Source organism: Lepisma saccharinum, chromosome 24 (genome assembly GCF_977018435.1).
Source record: "Lepisma saccharinum chromosome 24, izLepSacc3.1, whole genome shotgun sequence".
NCBI lineage: Eukaryota > Metazoa > Arthropoda > Insecta > Zygentoma > Lepismatidae > Lepisma > Lepisma saccharinum.
In genome coordinates, this window is record NC_139252.1 from 56,819,768 (window position 1) to 56,835,969 (window position 16,202).

The following is a 16,202-nucleotide window of genomic DNA, read 5'->3' on the forward strand; positions in this document are numbered from 1 at the left end:
TAGCCAAAAGTGGCACAAAAAGCAAAGTAAAATAAAGCAAATCAATCAATCAATCTAAGTGACTTGTTCACTCACTCACTCTCTAAGTGACTTGCTCACTCATGCCTTCCCTCTCTCTCAGGCACACATTCAAAGTTAGTGATCCACTTTGACATAGTGACAAAATGATGGTGCCGAATCTCCTCAAGTGTGTTTAATACACATGAATTTCTGTGCCAATCATACAATTTATGACCTTGCACAGTTTATTGCAGTAGAGACCTGGTAATTCAAGGTGGACGGGACCGAGACTACTTCAAATTACAAAAAACTCGGACTATGTGGAATTACCTAGGGGAAATCGAAAGTGTGAAAGAAAAACATATAATGCAATGCTTAAAGTGAAAATTGTTAGCTAAGGGGATGTTTTAGCGAGCTTTGGGTCTAGCTGCAATGAGACGGCTGGGAGATGTTTTGCAAAAATTTTGCTAGCTGGGAGGATACCATCCCTCCTCACTTCAAGCACTGATATAACCAAATACAACATTATGTGAAAAATGGGACATACAGTACTGCATTGTTCAGCATAAGAGTAACAATGATATTAGGAACAATAGTTAAACAATGATCAAGTGTCCTTTGTTTCAAGAAGTTGCATTGTTTCCGGGCAGCAATGCCACATGTTTGTGTGAATAACATTGTTAGTAGAATGCCTCTGGTTGTTATTCTATGTAGCACATGTAGCTTCTAACACAGCAAAATTCTCTCTTTCTTTGGATTATACAGAACATCAGATTATCAAGACTATACCATATTTTTATTTTCAAGCCCAAATCATACTTGCTTCTAGATAAAAAAAAAATGGTAGACTCTGAACTACTATTGCCATCTCTGAGAGGTTTTCAAGTGACCTTCAAACATTTCAGCTGTGTTTACTTACGTGAAATTTAGAAAATTTCGCACTTCCATCTTGCACAATTTAATGGTTAAATTAATTTCGAAGATCCACTGTCTTCATTCACTTCATGGCACCGCGTCACTGCATTCATTTAATGGTATGTATTGTTTCACCTTCAGCTTGAACACTACATGTAATTATCATTTTCAAGATATACAAATGCAATGTCGGAATTGAGAAAATGGATGAAGCTTAGTACAGAATGGACAGTATTATATTTTATATGTACAAATTGACATTCAGCAAAATTTCAAAAGCCTACCATCGTGTACATACCAAGTCAAACAATTCCGCCGAAAGCCTTTCTATCTGCTTTTGCAGGTGGATCTTAAGGGCTGCCTGGAATCTCCCCATAAGAGGGTGATCAGGTTCCAGAACTTCCGGCTCATCTCCTTCCCCTTTGCTCTCAGTTCTTGGTCCAGCATCATCTTCCACAATGTCCTGGCTATCTCCTGTTCCCCCTCCCAGATCTAAGTTAATAGCATCTGAAGTTCTTGATGCATATTGATCAATGCTGTTACCATCAGTAGGAGGGCTGTATGAAGTCATGTTCCCTTCTTCTTTAGTTTCCATGTTCTGAAAGAAAGGGAAAAAAAAATTAAAACAAGGATTTTGTTATCACAGTAGTGTCTCAACAGTTCAACTTTTGACAATCTGATGTATCATATAAAAAGGGTACTAAACTGGAAATTTAGGTAGGGAGTGGAATTGATAATTTGTTTTTTTTTCCCCATTGTGGGGCATTCCAGGAAATGTGGTTAGACTCCATGTAAATAACAAAATGAATCAATATGGAAATTATTATCATTTTAAATTGCATTAAGGTTTAAATGTTTGTGAATATATTTAATTTGCATAATTAACCAACAAAAATCGGTACCAGTTTCATAGATCAGACACATATTAAAATCGGATATTGTGTGTTTCGCATGGTTCGTACTTACCAATTGTGTATTGCGGAACATAGTTCAAGGTGCCATTATGCTTTTTACACGAAAACAAACACTCTTTCTACTAAAATAATGCATTTTTCTAAGTGCTACCGAACGCACGTAACGTAACAGTGCGATATTGCTTACTTTGCGAATGATATCGCTTCTTTTGTTTTCGAATATCAGTGTTTCCAACCTTCTTCACCAAAAAATACCTACTATCGTGTTCGTCACGTGTGCAAATTGTACATTATGCATGGGTAGCTGACGGATAGCCACATGAACCATTCCGATAAGGTTAGGTTAGGTTAGGCAAGCATAGTTAAAAAAAAGAGGTTGGAAACACTGACATGATTTCCCGGTCAAATAGATACCGCAATGAAAGAAAACACTTCGACTAACGTTGGAAACCTTAGAGAAACTCATTTCCGTAAGTAGTTTCTTCTGTAAAAATGAAGAAATGTGTCTCCGATGTATGAAACTGTTACCCAAAAATCATTAGCATCTGAAACGTATTGTTTCACAGACAAATGAAAACAAATTTTGATACAGTTTTAAAGTGCCACACATGTAACACTTTTTTGGTAATCCTTTTCATGCATTCTGGCTATGTCATCATATTCAAGTTTTCTTTCCATTTGTTAGCAGAAACCACAAAGTACTTCACAATTCTATGAAATCATTCACGATTAGCCAAAAGTGGCAGAAAAACAAAATCAAATCAATCTATCAATCAATCAATTCTATGAAATCAGTTCATTTCTAGAGCCATACATTTTATGTTTGAATGTCACCCACGTAATACTGGTGTGACACAATAGTAGCTGATCTTGGTCTTGAAAGCAGTAACACGCACAATACAATCCCCACAATTCCTCCACCGCATCATCATTTTATAAATTCAATATTCATATTTCTATTTTATCAACCCCGTCCCTCCCTTATAGTGCAATAGCCCACTGAGGGTCAAGGCCTGCCAAGTAGTTTTCATTGGATCCACCATGGGGGAGGAAAGGGATTGATAAAATAGAAAAATTAATAGCAACATCTTAAAATTACACACAAATAATGGAATTGTGCCACGTTCTTCTTTTACGTCCACTTTATGCATAGACAGGATAATCGGAACTGCACATATTTAAGTGAATGCCGAACAACTACCTGCCTTCCCTTAGAATTGAACCTGCAAATCCTTGATTACAGACAACACTAAAACTATGCATTCTAGTTTGTTTTTTTTTTTTTGTTTTTTTTTTAACCACTGTTATTTAAAAGAGATTTACCAACGTCTTCAGGGTAGCATGTCTAAATGGTTGCCTTGGAGGATTATTCTAGGTGGCCTAGGCTCCACCAGGTAGGATAATCAGTGGCCAGGCTCCACTTTCTAAAATGACCACGTCGAGGTCACGATCAAGGCTTCGTGTGGCACCGTTAGGTTTCCACTTTGACTACCAGGCCACCTAGAATAATCCTCCAAGGCAACCATTTAGACACGCTACCCTGAAGACGTTGGTAAATCTCTTTTAAATAACAGTGGTTAAAAGTTAAAAAAAAAAAAACTAGAATGAATAAATCACCACTGATTAGCTACAAAAAAGAACTAAAACTATGCCATCGGGAAGGCCACACAATTGTGTCGTGTCTGGCAAAAGGATGAATGTAGATATTATATTCATGTCCAGATATTATTAGAATGATTAAATCAAGAAGACTTAGGTGGGCAGGCCATGTGGCACGAATGAGAGAGGAAAGAAGAGTTTACAGGATCCTTGTTGGGAAACCTGGTGGTAAGAGACCAGTAGGAAGACCAAGGTGAAGATGGAGGGATAATGTTGAGATGGACCTAAAGGAAATCGGTAGGGATGGAAAAGAGTATATAGATCTTGCTCAGGATAGGGCCCGATGGAAGGCCTGTGTTGCTGCAGTCATGAACCTTCGGGTTTAAGAAGGCTAGAGAGTTAGTTACTTAGTAGAACCTTAGGCAAAAAGACATGTTCTCAACAGTCCTGTAACTGTGACTTCATGCAGCAACCTTTGTGTAGGTACTAGCTAGCTAGACTTACGTAATCATGAAACTAATGATAATATCTAGACAACAGTGAAAGAAAACTACACAAAAATTCACGTCAATGCTCCAGAAGCAATTCTAAGCATATGTAATTTTTCATTTTTTGAAATATCCAAGAGGATTTTCGAATGGAGGGGAAAATTTTAAAAAATTCGCCCATCCACATGCCAAAGGTCCAGCCGAGCCTTAAAGTGGGATTCGAACCACTGTGCCATGTGCCTCCACCGGGTATCAAACCCGGGACACCTTGATTACAAGGCGACGACGCTACCACTGTGCCATCAGGGAGGCCCGATGCTGTCGCCAAGTTTGCCATTGCAGATGGTGATGTTCCCCTCCACCTTCTGCATGCCACGGACCTACAAAATGTGTTTCGTTCCTCCTTGTTTGACATGTGGCAGGAAGAGTGGGATGAGGTAGCAGGGAACAAGCTTTGCGCTATCAAGCCCACGATTGCGGTGCACGCCATTCCTTGTCCTGTTCCTCCCATCGGGAAGAGGTCATTTTTACATAACTTCGAATTAGACACAGATGTCTCACCCATGGTCATTTGGTGCACAGGGGTGACCCTTCACTGTGTCGTGTATGTAATGTTATTTTACGTGTTCCATTCTTCTGGGCTGTGCCAATTTTATTTTCCTCAGGCAGAGTTTTGATTTTCCCAATGATTTGTCATCCATGTTGGTAGATGACGACAGTGTTTTAGCAAATGACTTTAGTTTTTTTGAGAAGAGGGGGCCTTTGAGATGAGCCCAATTCTATCAAATAATTTAAAATTTGAGTTTATATTTTATATGTATCTTGTTTTTTTTAATTGAAAGACTGTGTTATAATAACAAACACAATTAGAGCTGAAACTGCCAATTAATCAGTATGGGCCTGTAGATTTTCTTCTTTATTTCTTCCTGATTCTTGTTGATTTAAAAAATGAAATTCTATATGTGTAATATTGTATTGATGTGTAACTATGTAGACTGAAAGAAAGTATTTTGCATTTTCTAAAAGTAATATTTTATTTAATTAGAAGATTGTGTTGCTGAACTAAATGTTGATTATAGGTCTGAATCTTCTGGTCAGTTAGATGTTGAATATTAATCCTAGTATTCTGCGTTAAGAATGGAAAAGTTTGTGTTACTGGGATAGACATTGCAACCATGTTTTGTGTGTTTAGTTCAGTGACTAGAATTATAAATAACTGGATGAGATTTTGATAATAGTTATGTCTCACCTTTTACACTGTTTTGAGTAAGTTTTTAATCTATCCTTACCTTTTTTTTTTTTTAATATGTTGTGTTTGTCCTGTGCAGGTCTCTTTACAACTTGCACTTGAAATTTTTCCAAGGGGCTCTTTACTCTCTATCTTTTAATTTTAAGGTAAGGGTTTTAGATAACAGGATTTTTCCTCATTTACTTAGAAGAGTATGAAATGGCCATATGTGCCGAAGCACCCAAATATTTTACATCTTCACGATAGAAGTGACATGAATATATTTGTCATTGGTCACCAGGAAAGCTTCAAGACTTTATCATCTATGTTAGTGACAATGGTTCTTTATTAGCAAAGCATGCAATGCTAATTGGACATCATCTAAACAATGTCTAACATTGCATGCTAATGTCAAGTATACATGCATTTCTATTATTATTATCATCATCATCGTAAAGGACAGTCTTTTCTTAATGGGTGAACTTAGTTAAAGTAAGAGACAATGGGAGTGTTGTTGTAGAAGTGGGCTTCCCTGATGGCATAGTGGTAACATTGTTGCCTTGTATTCAAGAGGTCCCAGTGGAGGCATATAGTGGTTCGGGTCCTACTCTAAACTGTAGGTCCAGTTTTGAATAGTCCATCTCTGCATAAAGTAGACATTAAATAAAAATGCAATTACTAGAATCAAATGGATAATTTTGGCTATGAATTCCTTACAGGATCCAAGAAAATAGTAAGATATCCAAGGATAGTGGTGTCGAATTATGTTCTGAAATAACTGTAATAAATTGTAAAATTTGTACATTTTCTCTCCCCCTGAAAGAGAATAGACAAAAAAAAATTGACATTTGTGAAAATGTTATCAAAATTTAAAATTATTTTCTAATAGTTGTTACTTGACATGCACCATCAAATATGACATAATAAAATTTAGATGGCTTACTGATGCAGTTAGAGTGGGATGCATTACAAGACCAATTGTCCATTTCTATCCTATGTTGGTTTCTTGCAGAATGCTAAATTACATTTTTTTTAAATTCTAAATTCTGTACCAGCATCAGTAAAATTCAATTTATTAAAACCATGTACTCTCTTGTGTAGTAGTGGTGGTGTGCTTGTATGTGGGTTTGTCTTGTGTAGTAGTTGTGCTGTCTAGTGTGGTTGGGATTGTCTTGTGTAGTAGTTGTGCTGTCTGGTGTGTTTGTGTTTATCTTGTGTAGTAGTTATGCTGTCTAATGTGTTTCTGTTTGTCTTGTGTAGTATCGGTGGTGTGTATGTATGTGTCTTGTGTTGTAGTTGTGCTGTCTAGTATGTTTGTTTTGTCTTGCGTAGTAGTTGTGCTGTCTAATTTGTTTGTGTTTGTCTTGTGTAGTAGTTGTGGTGTGTTTGTGTTTATATTGTGTAGTAGTTGTGGTGTGTTTGTGTTTATATTGTGTTATAGTTGTGATGTGTTTGTGTGTGTCTTGTGTAATAGTTGTGCTGTCTAATGTGTTTATGTTCGTCTTGTGTAGTAGTTGTGCTGTCTAATGTGTTTGTGTTCGTCTTGTGTAGTAATTGTGCTGTCTAATGTGTTTGTGTTTGTCTTGTGTAGTAATTCCTCCATTCATATTGGGGGTTAGGCGTAGAGCTGACAACTCTGCACTGTAAAAAGACATGTCAAGAAACAGCAATATAAGGCCATGGATGTTCCCAAGGTAAAATATTCCGGAGGTAAAATAGTCCCCCGTTCGGATCTCCGGGTGGGGACTACTTTGGGAGGTCCCTGGACTAAGGATAAGATCTACATTAGGAATAAGGATATTAAATTAGGCACCTGGAATGTTCTGAGCCTTTACCGGCCTGGGGCATTTCAGTGTACAGTTAATGAGATAGTTAAATATAAATTAGATGTAGTAGCTGTCCAGGAAGTTAGGTGGCCAGGAGAAGGGAATTGTAAAACTAAAAATTATACTTTTTTCTATGGTGGTACTGAAAATCATAATTTTGGAACAGGCTTTTTCATAAATAATAGAATTATCTCGGCTCTTAAAACAGTAGAATTTATTAATGATAGGATATCATATGCAGTTTTACAGGGTAGGTGGTGTAAAATTATTTTAATAAACATACATGCACCAACGGAAGATAAAGATGATAATACTAAAGATGATTTTTATACAGAGTTAGAACAGGTCTTCGATAAATTTTCTCAGTATGATATGAAAATTCTGTTAGGTGACTGTAATGCACAGATTGGCAAAGAAGAGACATTTAAACCCACGATTGGTAAAGAAAGTCTTCATGAATTAAGTAATGATAATGGTATAAGATTGATTACTTTTGCAACCTCAAAGAATTTAATTGTGAAAAGTACCACTTTTAAACATAAAGATATCCATAAATATACCTGGTCTTCTCCAGATGGTAAAACTCATAATCAGATAGATCATATTCTCATTGATAAGAGAAGGCATACTAGTATAATTGACGTTCGTACACATAGAGGTGCTGACTGTGCCAGTGACCATTATTTAGTAATTGCTAAATTAAGAGAAAGACTCTCAGTGATAAATCATAAGCAACAAAATCTAAAAGTTCTAAAATTTGATACAGGAAAGTTTACTGATGAAAGAATTAAGAAAGATTACCAAATTAAACTGTCAAATAGATTTGATGTTTTGCAGGATTTAAATGATGATGAAAATATAAATGAAACAGACGTAAATAAGAATTGGGAGCACATACGTAATGCAATAGAATCAGCAGCTAAAGAAAGTATAGGATACCATAAACCGAGAAAAAGTAAGCCATGGTTTGATAATGAATGTCATAATCTAATAGAAATAAGAAATCAGGCTAGACTTAGGTGGTTAAATAACTCTGATGATACAAATCTAAACAATTATAATAGAATAAAGCGAGAAGTTAACCGCATGTTTAGAAGTAAAAAAAGAGATTACTTGAAAAGTAAAATTAACGAAATTGAAACAAACAGCAAAAATAAAAATATCAGAGATTTATATAAAGGTGTAAATGAGTTTAGAAAGGGGTGGCAACCTAAAGTAAACTTGATAAAAGCTAAAGACGGTGATTTTCTAGCTGACCCAAGCGATATTCTAAATAGATGGAAGAACTACTTTAATGACCTTTTAAATGTCCATGTAGGAGATAAATCAGAAGTAAATGAAGTCCACACAGCAGAACCTTTAGTTCCAGAACCTAACTTGACTGAAGTTAAAGATGCTATTAAAAGGCTAAAGAATAACAAAGCACCTGGCATTGATTTAATACCAGCTGAGTTAATTAAATATGGTGGAAATTCATTAATATGTCAAATTCATAAATTAATTTGTTTAATATGGAATAAAGAAGAAATCCCTCAACAGTGGAAAGAATCCATAATTGTTCCTGTGTTTAAAAAAGGTGATAAAATGAACTGCAATAATTACCGTGGAATTTCTCTACTCTCAACAACTTACAAAATATTATCTAACATTCTTTTAACAAGACTAACACCATATGCTAATGAAATTATAGGTGATTACCAATGTGGATTTAAACGTAACAGATCAACTACAGATCAAATTTTTCACATCAGACAGACACTTGAAAAAAAGTGGGAATATAATCAAAATGTCCATCAGCTATTCATTGATTTCAAAAAAGCTTATGATTCGGTCAAAAGAGATAAATTATATAATATATTAGTAGAGTTTGGAATACCTAAGAAGCTTGTTAGTATGATAAAAATATGCACCCGTGAAACAGAAAGTAAAATTCGTGTGGGTATTAATATGTCTGACAAATTTACAATTCATGATGGGTTAAAACAAGGAGATGCATTATCTCCATTGCTCTTTAATTTTGCCTTAGAATATGCTGTTAGGAAGGTAAAAGAAACTAACGAAGGACTAAAATTAAATGGTGTGACTCAGTTGTTAGCATATGCAGATGATGTAGACTTACTGGGTGATGATGTGAATACAATTAAGAATAATGCTAAAATATTTTTCAAAACTGCTAAAGAGATAGGTTTGGAAGTTAACAAAGAGAAAACTAAATATATGCTTACAGGCCGAAACCAAGTGTTAGGTAATAATCAAAATCTAATTATTGATAACAACTCGTTTGAACCAGTTTCCAAATTCAAATACTTAGGAGTAATATTAACAAATGAAAATTCTATTAAAGAGGAAATAAAAAGTAGGCTTAATTCAGGAAATGCATGTTACTTCTCTCTTCATAAACTTTTGTCTTCTCGTTTAATATCTAAGAAACTAAAAGTTAAAATATACAAAACCGTAATTTTGCCTGTAGTATTATATGGGTGTGAAACTTGGTCCCTTACATTGAAAGAGGAACATAAATTGAGAGTATTTGAAAATAAGATCCTTAGAAAAATCTTTGGACCTAAAAGGGATGAGGAAACAGGCGAGTGGAGAAGGTTACATAATTTAGAACTACATAATTTGTATTCATGTCCAGATATTATTAGAATAATTAAATCAAGAAGACTTAGGTGGGCAGGCCATGTGGCACGAATGGGAGAGGAAAGAGGAGTTTACAGGATTCTTGTTGGGAGACCTGATGGTAAGAGACCTGTTGGAAGGCCAAGACGAAGATGGAGGGACAACGTTGAGATGGACCTAAGGGAAATCGGTAGGGATGGAAAAGAGTATATAAACCTTGCTCAAGATAGGGACAGATGGAAGGCCTGTGTTGCTGCAGCCATGAACCTTCGGGTTTAAGAAGGCTAGAGAGTTAGTTAGTTAGTTATGTACTCTCTCTGTCCCATAATTATAGTCCGGTATACCAAAATGGTAGTACAGAAATGACAGACGAAGAGGCAGATGGAAAGCACAATTTGTACTGATCCTTGAGTAGTAAAGTTGTATGACTCATTCCCTTGTTTCATGTTCTTCTTCTGCATACACCAATGTCACAGTTTGAATATCAGGCAATTATTATGAGACAACAAACAAAGGTGTACCGGACAATAATTATGGGACAGAGGGAGTAAGATGTAATGAAAAAAAAAAGAACAAAAGAGGCGGATTGTTTGCGACGTACATGGTGTCTGAAAAGTCATGCAATGAAGACTTTAAACGTATGTAACCTTTGTACAAAAAGCGATAAGAGACATGAAACTTATAACAGGTATTCTTGAAACACTTAACAAGAAAATCATGCCCTACATGAACATTCAGTATGTGTAAAAAATCACCAAGGTGTGAAGTAGAGAAGAACAAAATTTTCATCTATAGCTGTGGAGTCGCTTGCAACAATGTTCTGTGTATCGATGATCTGTGTGGATATTTATCGAATTGATAAAAAGAATGATATTTTTTTATGCATAACCATTTATGGAGTTAATTATGGCACACTCATAAAAAAAGTATGGCGAAATATTGTTCTCGTTTGTATGACTTTTTTTCGGATACCGTACAGTACAGGGTGTCTATTATTTTGTGAAAACAAAATTCCCTGACTTCTTCAGGTTTTCCAGACCAAGTCATTAGGGCAATTAATGTAAAGGGTCTTTCATTAAGAGTGATACTTTTTAAAATTTGAAAAAAAAATAAACCACTCAACGTATCAAAGTAAATTGTGCTTTATTTTGAAGCTTAGACATTGCAGTTATGTTCTGAACAAAATATCGTTCAAATGTCCACCACGGCTTTGAACACACTGACGCACACGATGGCTCCACTGATCCTGATTTCAGTGGAAAAATCATCTTCTTAGACGAGGTGCATTGTTGTCTTAGTGGATTCGTCAATATGCAAAATTGTCGTTATTGGAGCGAGAAGAACCCACAAGTGGTCCATGAGGTGCCATTGCATTTAGAAAAACTCACTGTGTGGTGCGGTTTATGGAGTGGCGGCATCATTGGACCTTATTTCTCTCCAGATGATGAGAGAACCGTTATCGTCAATGGCAACCGCTACAGATCCATGTTACGCGAATTTCTGTGGCCAGAACTTGAGACCATAGATATTGAAAACATGTGGTTCCAGCAGGATGGCGCTACGTGCCACACAGCTAATGCTATGCTCGATTTGCTGAGGGAGAAGTTTGGCGACCGGATTATCTCAAGACGTGGATGTGTGAATTGGCCGCCACGGTCGTGTGATTTAACACCCATGGATTTTTTTCTTTGGGGCTACATCAAAGCCCAGGTCTATGCTGACAAGCCATGAACTTTGGAACATTGGAGGCGAACATTCGTCAGGCTATCGCAGACATAACGCCACTAATGTTGGCCAGTGATTAACAATTGGAGCTTCGTGTGCGTCAGTGTGTTCAAAGCCGTGGTGGACATTTGAACGATATTTTGTTCAGAACATAACTGCAATGTCTAAGCTTCAAAATAAAGCACAATTTACTTTGATACGTTGAGTGGTTTATTTTTTTTTCAAATTTTAAAAAGTATCACTCTTAATGAAAGACCCTATACATGAACATGTATGTACAGTAGCAGTGTGTAGGGGGGATTGTCCCCCTACCTTTTGCCCCACCAGAAAAAATTAACTGTCCTTGCCCCAACCCCAAAGTTTTGGCACTCAGTCAAAGGTGATATATGTAAGAAAATCAGAGCACTTAGATGAAAATTCACACATAGTCACAATCAAGTTTAAGACCGTAAACTGTAGTTCATCAGATTAACATTTTCACCACAAAGCATACTTTATCCTCTTGTACCTGTATATTTATGATAATTTACCAATATACTAGCAAGCTTTCATTATCACATTATGTGAAATTATTGATGGCCTCCCTTCAACCCTTATAGCCATCCGATACACCCACACATTATAAAATAATTGTTTTACCAATTTTTTGGAGTTATTTGATTTCCATAGCAATTCAGTAGTCACAAGAAAAATAATATATAGGCTATGTTTACAAACTGAATGTAATTTTGTAAGATAGTTTTCTTCCTTTAAAATAAATGCACAATTTGAATACTTGAAATATTTTTCTAACATAGAAATGGCGTTCACATAGTGTTACCATATGGTAACGCTCAACATTCGAACATTTTCGTGTTAGAGGCTTGTCTATATTCAGTGTGTAGGCAAACCTAGTGCCAGAAGTCGCTCTAGGAAGCATAAAGCTTGTACTTGATACCTTTGTTTTGGTCCAGATAATGGCATTGTTGAGAGAGGATGAATTTGTTTTGACCTTTGATTTTTTTATTCAATATGTCATACACTGGAAAGTAAATATAGTGTTTTTATCTGATTGTCTTTCATTATGTAGTTCTGAATGTTTTCAGCATTTAGTAAACACATAACGGTGGCGTTACCATATGGTAACACTATGCAGATACAGTAGCTACAGGCCTCTTCAAGCAAGAAATTTAAGTTGTAACGGCTTTTCTCGTCTTTTGCATGGTTTATTTATTTCTATTGCTTATAATTTATATTTTATTTTAATAATAATATAAATAATAAAATAATAGTAATAATATATGACCATTTCATGGAACATTTTGTGCCTGTTCAGTAGCTCAGCCTTGTTGAGTCTGTGATACCGTATTATGGAAAATGTTCTTGCAAGCTATTTATTACAGGTAAACCTGTAAGATTTGGTTTACAAAGCCTGCCTGGTGCTTGAAAACCTTCCGTGAATCCATATGCTACACGAATTCCCCGAGACAAAAATTCTCCCAGCTTGAATTTGGATGGATATCACTCAAAACTATATGACATCATTTCACGTTGCACCTAAGGGAGCTTGGCGGCCCATTACAACACAAAGGAAGGTTTTGAAAGATATGTGGTATGCTGGTGGTTCACCAGTAGTGTTCGCATTGGACATATCAAATATGTGGTTGGACTTCACGTTCCATGTTTCATATGTTTCTATGACAAGGGACTCCCCGATGGTGTAGTGGTAACATAATCACCTTGTAATCAAGGAGTCCTGGGTTTGATACACGGTGGAGGTATATGGCACATTGGTTTCGATCTAACTTTAAATTGTAGGTCCAGTCCCGATTAGCTATTCTGTGTATAAAGTGGACTTAAAAACTTCAATTCAACTCAATACAAAGTTTCTATGACAAGTGAATATTCAAAAATGATAAACAATATGTGAATATAGAGTAATCATTATGTACTAAATAGATACCTGAGCACCTTTAGCTCAGAAAATGTGAGATTAATGTACAATCGATCTATAATATTTGTATTATTTAAAAAAATAATTAAATTTTAAAAGTAATTTTAAGGTTAATTAAAAAAAAATCCAAGTTTTCAATAATAAATCAATTTGTAGGGGTGAACGCATAGCGTTACCATATGGTAACGGGGTATAATTCGAAAAGGGAGAATGAAAATTTTCAAAAAATGATTCAAAATCACTTATTAGTACATAACAACAGATATTAGACTAAAAACAAGAAAAAATTGACAAAAAATAATGGTAAAACTTCGATAGCGTCCCAAAGGATTTCTTCATTTTTACACAAGAAACTACTTACCGAAATGAGTTTCTGTAGCATTTAGAAGTTCTTGTTGGCATTTTCTTTCATCGAGAAAAACCGATGTTGTCCGTATATGCTAAATTGAACGAAATGAGTGCTAATGGAACCTAACCTAACCTCGTAGGCATACCTCGTCTCCGTGATTGTTCGTGGGGCTATCGTGAATTTTTGGAGCTAACCTCAATGGTTTTTGGGGCTACCCGTGGATGGTTTTTGGGGCTAATGTCAATGGTTTGTGGGACTAACGTCAATGGTTTTTGGGGCTAACGTAAATGGTTTAATAATTACTCTTTATGTCAAAAATTGAACTTTTTTTTGTCAAAAAAGCAAAATAGCACCTTGAAGAATCTTTCGCAATGCAGAATAGGTAAGTACGAATGTTAAAAATGACGAAATAAACGAGTGAGAGGTGTTGGGATGCTATCAAAGTTTTACCAAAATAATTCATGCGTTTAAGGGTTAACATGTGAAAGTTTCAAAATAACACATTACTCCAACTTCATCAACTTCTTGGATTTCCTTTGCAGATCTCTCAAGGATTTTAGCTTTCTTTGTACTCAGTTCTTTCAGTTCTGCCATATTTCGTTTCCTCTCTTCTAAATGAGTCTTCTGAGTTTCTGTTGTATCATGTTTACTTTTCAGTGCTTCCATTCACTTTCCATTTGCATTCCTTGCTGCATGGATTAAAGATTTTGTTATAGATACTTTTTCAACCCCTCCATAAGTTACAATTGCACCATGTACACATCATTGGGCAATAAGTGAGTCCTCATCAAGATTATCCACAAGGCATTGCTTACTTACAGAGAAACGGCGCTCAACAGAAGCATTTCCATGTGAAAGCATTAAAATCTTCTGGACAAACAGTATAAAGGCACTGTTGTTACAGTCTTCAAGAACTGTCATCCACATCTGATCCAGCCGATCAACAGCAATGTCAAAATTTTTCATTCTTGCATTCACACTGTCATTACTACACAAGTCAGTATATAACCATCTTATATCATCTGCAGCAGGGCCAGAAAAATGGCGTTCCTCAACTAGAACTTGTAATGCCACATTTACTTTGTCTTCACCTACTTCTCTATCCAAAACAGATGCTGGAGAGAGACATGCTGCACCATATGTGAGCCTATATTTCAATGGTGATGTCATACATATCTTATTACCCAAACATTGTAATATTTTCAGCCAACCTTCACGAAAATGTAACACTTGGATGTCAGATAGTTTCACAGATCTAAATGCTACTCGGGTTGCAAATCCAATATCAACTTCTTTTGCAGAAGAGACACATTCTGGATCAGTTAGATTTAGTTTCAAAACATCTTCAGAACTTACAGCTTCAAGCAGAATGGACTTCTTTATAAGCCTGGACATAAGGGATTTCAGTAGCTTGAGCAAATGTTCACAATGGAAAGATACCATTGGTGAATCAGACTGAAACCTGACAAGAAGGGTTCTATATCAGCGGCAATAGTCTGATAGATAGCTAGCCTAACTGGTAACAGAGGATTGCTCACTTGTGACTTAATAGTTTTAAAGCTTTCACACCTTGATACCAGAAACTCTGTCAGCATAGGTTTTCAGAAATGGTAAAAGGTGCTGTGCTTTTTCCACCACACTTCCATTGTCTAATCGCCGAATTGTACAAAACTTTTGATCCTGTAGTTCTTGTGAAATCTGCTCTGCGAGATGGAACATTTTCAAATAAATTGTACACTGCTCTCAAGAATACCACTACGTTCCAACCAGAACTCTGAAAAGATGCTTTGAAAGCACCATGAAGAACATGAAGTATGCAGCTTCCTATTTCCAGCAATGTTGTACTTTCTGACTCATTAATAGGCATGTTTTCCTTGAAAAAGGTGAAAAATTTCCAGTTAACTGTTGGTCCATCCATGGCTATTTTCACTATGCTTTTCAAATTGATACCTTTTGCACCTTCTTGAAATGCCAGTAGCAAGTTACTAGCTTTGGTATAGCCCAGAAAATAAAATACAAATTTTTCCAGAAAAATAGTAAATTTCCCTGACTTTTCCAGAAAAATAAAATTCCCAGACTTTTCCAGGTTTTCCATGTAGAAAAGACCGTCAGTCTTGAACGTCGCATGTTGCATTAGTAAAGTGAATAAATAGGATATGGGCCACCTCGGTACACACATCTTCTTGGCCGTGCAAGGCATAGAAATTAATAAGTATAGGATCATTAAAATAAAATTAAAAAAGTAGACTACAGACACACTGGGGTTGGATCGTCACAGACCTGGAGTACACCTTTAATTTATTTATAATACGTCCAAACTTCTGTACCGCGAAAGCAAATATACTATATCCTGGCAAAAAAAAAAAATGAACTTATTAATGCAATAACAACATTTAAAAACATTTGCCACCTTTCAGTCATTTAATCAACGATCCACCAAATCACACAATAACCGACAACACTTAAAACTGACAAAACAAATCGCGTTGCTTGGCAACGAATTACATGCCATTCTGTCCAGGTGTAAGAGGAATGAGTAAATGTATTTCCTTATTATTCTCCAAAGAAGATGAAGTATTTTTTCTATAAATAAAAATAAATAC

General features: G+C 35.9%; 1 protein-coding gene across 1 annotated transcript in view; it reads right to left on the reverse strand.

Moving 5' to 3' along the window:
- l(2)41Ab (lethal (2) 41Ab) overlaps positions 1–15,944 on the reverse strand; it is a 49,045-nt gene extending 33,101 nt beyond the window's left edge. Inside the window, exons 1-2 of the mRNA XM_083110445.1 lie at positions 15,891–15,944; positions 1,214–1,513 (exon numbers count right to left, since the gene is read on the reverse strand). Coding sequence (XP_082966571.1) covers positions 1,214–1,510 — 297 coding nt within the window. The 5' untranslated portion in view covers positions 1,511–1,513; positions 15,891–15,944. The remainder of the gene's footprint in view (positions 1–1,213; positions 1,514–15,890) is intronic.
- Positions 15,945–16,202: the final 258 nt, after the last annotated feature.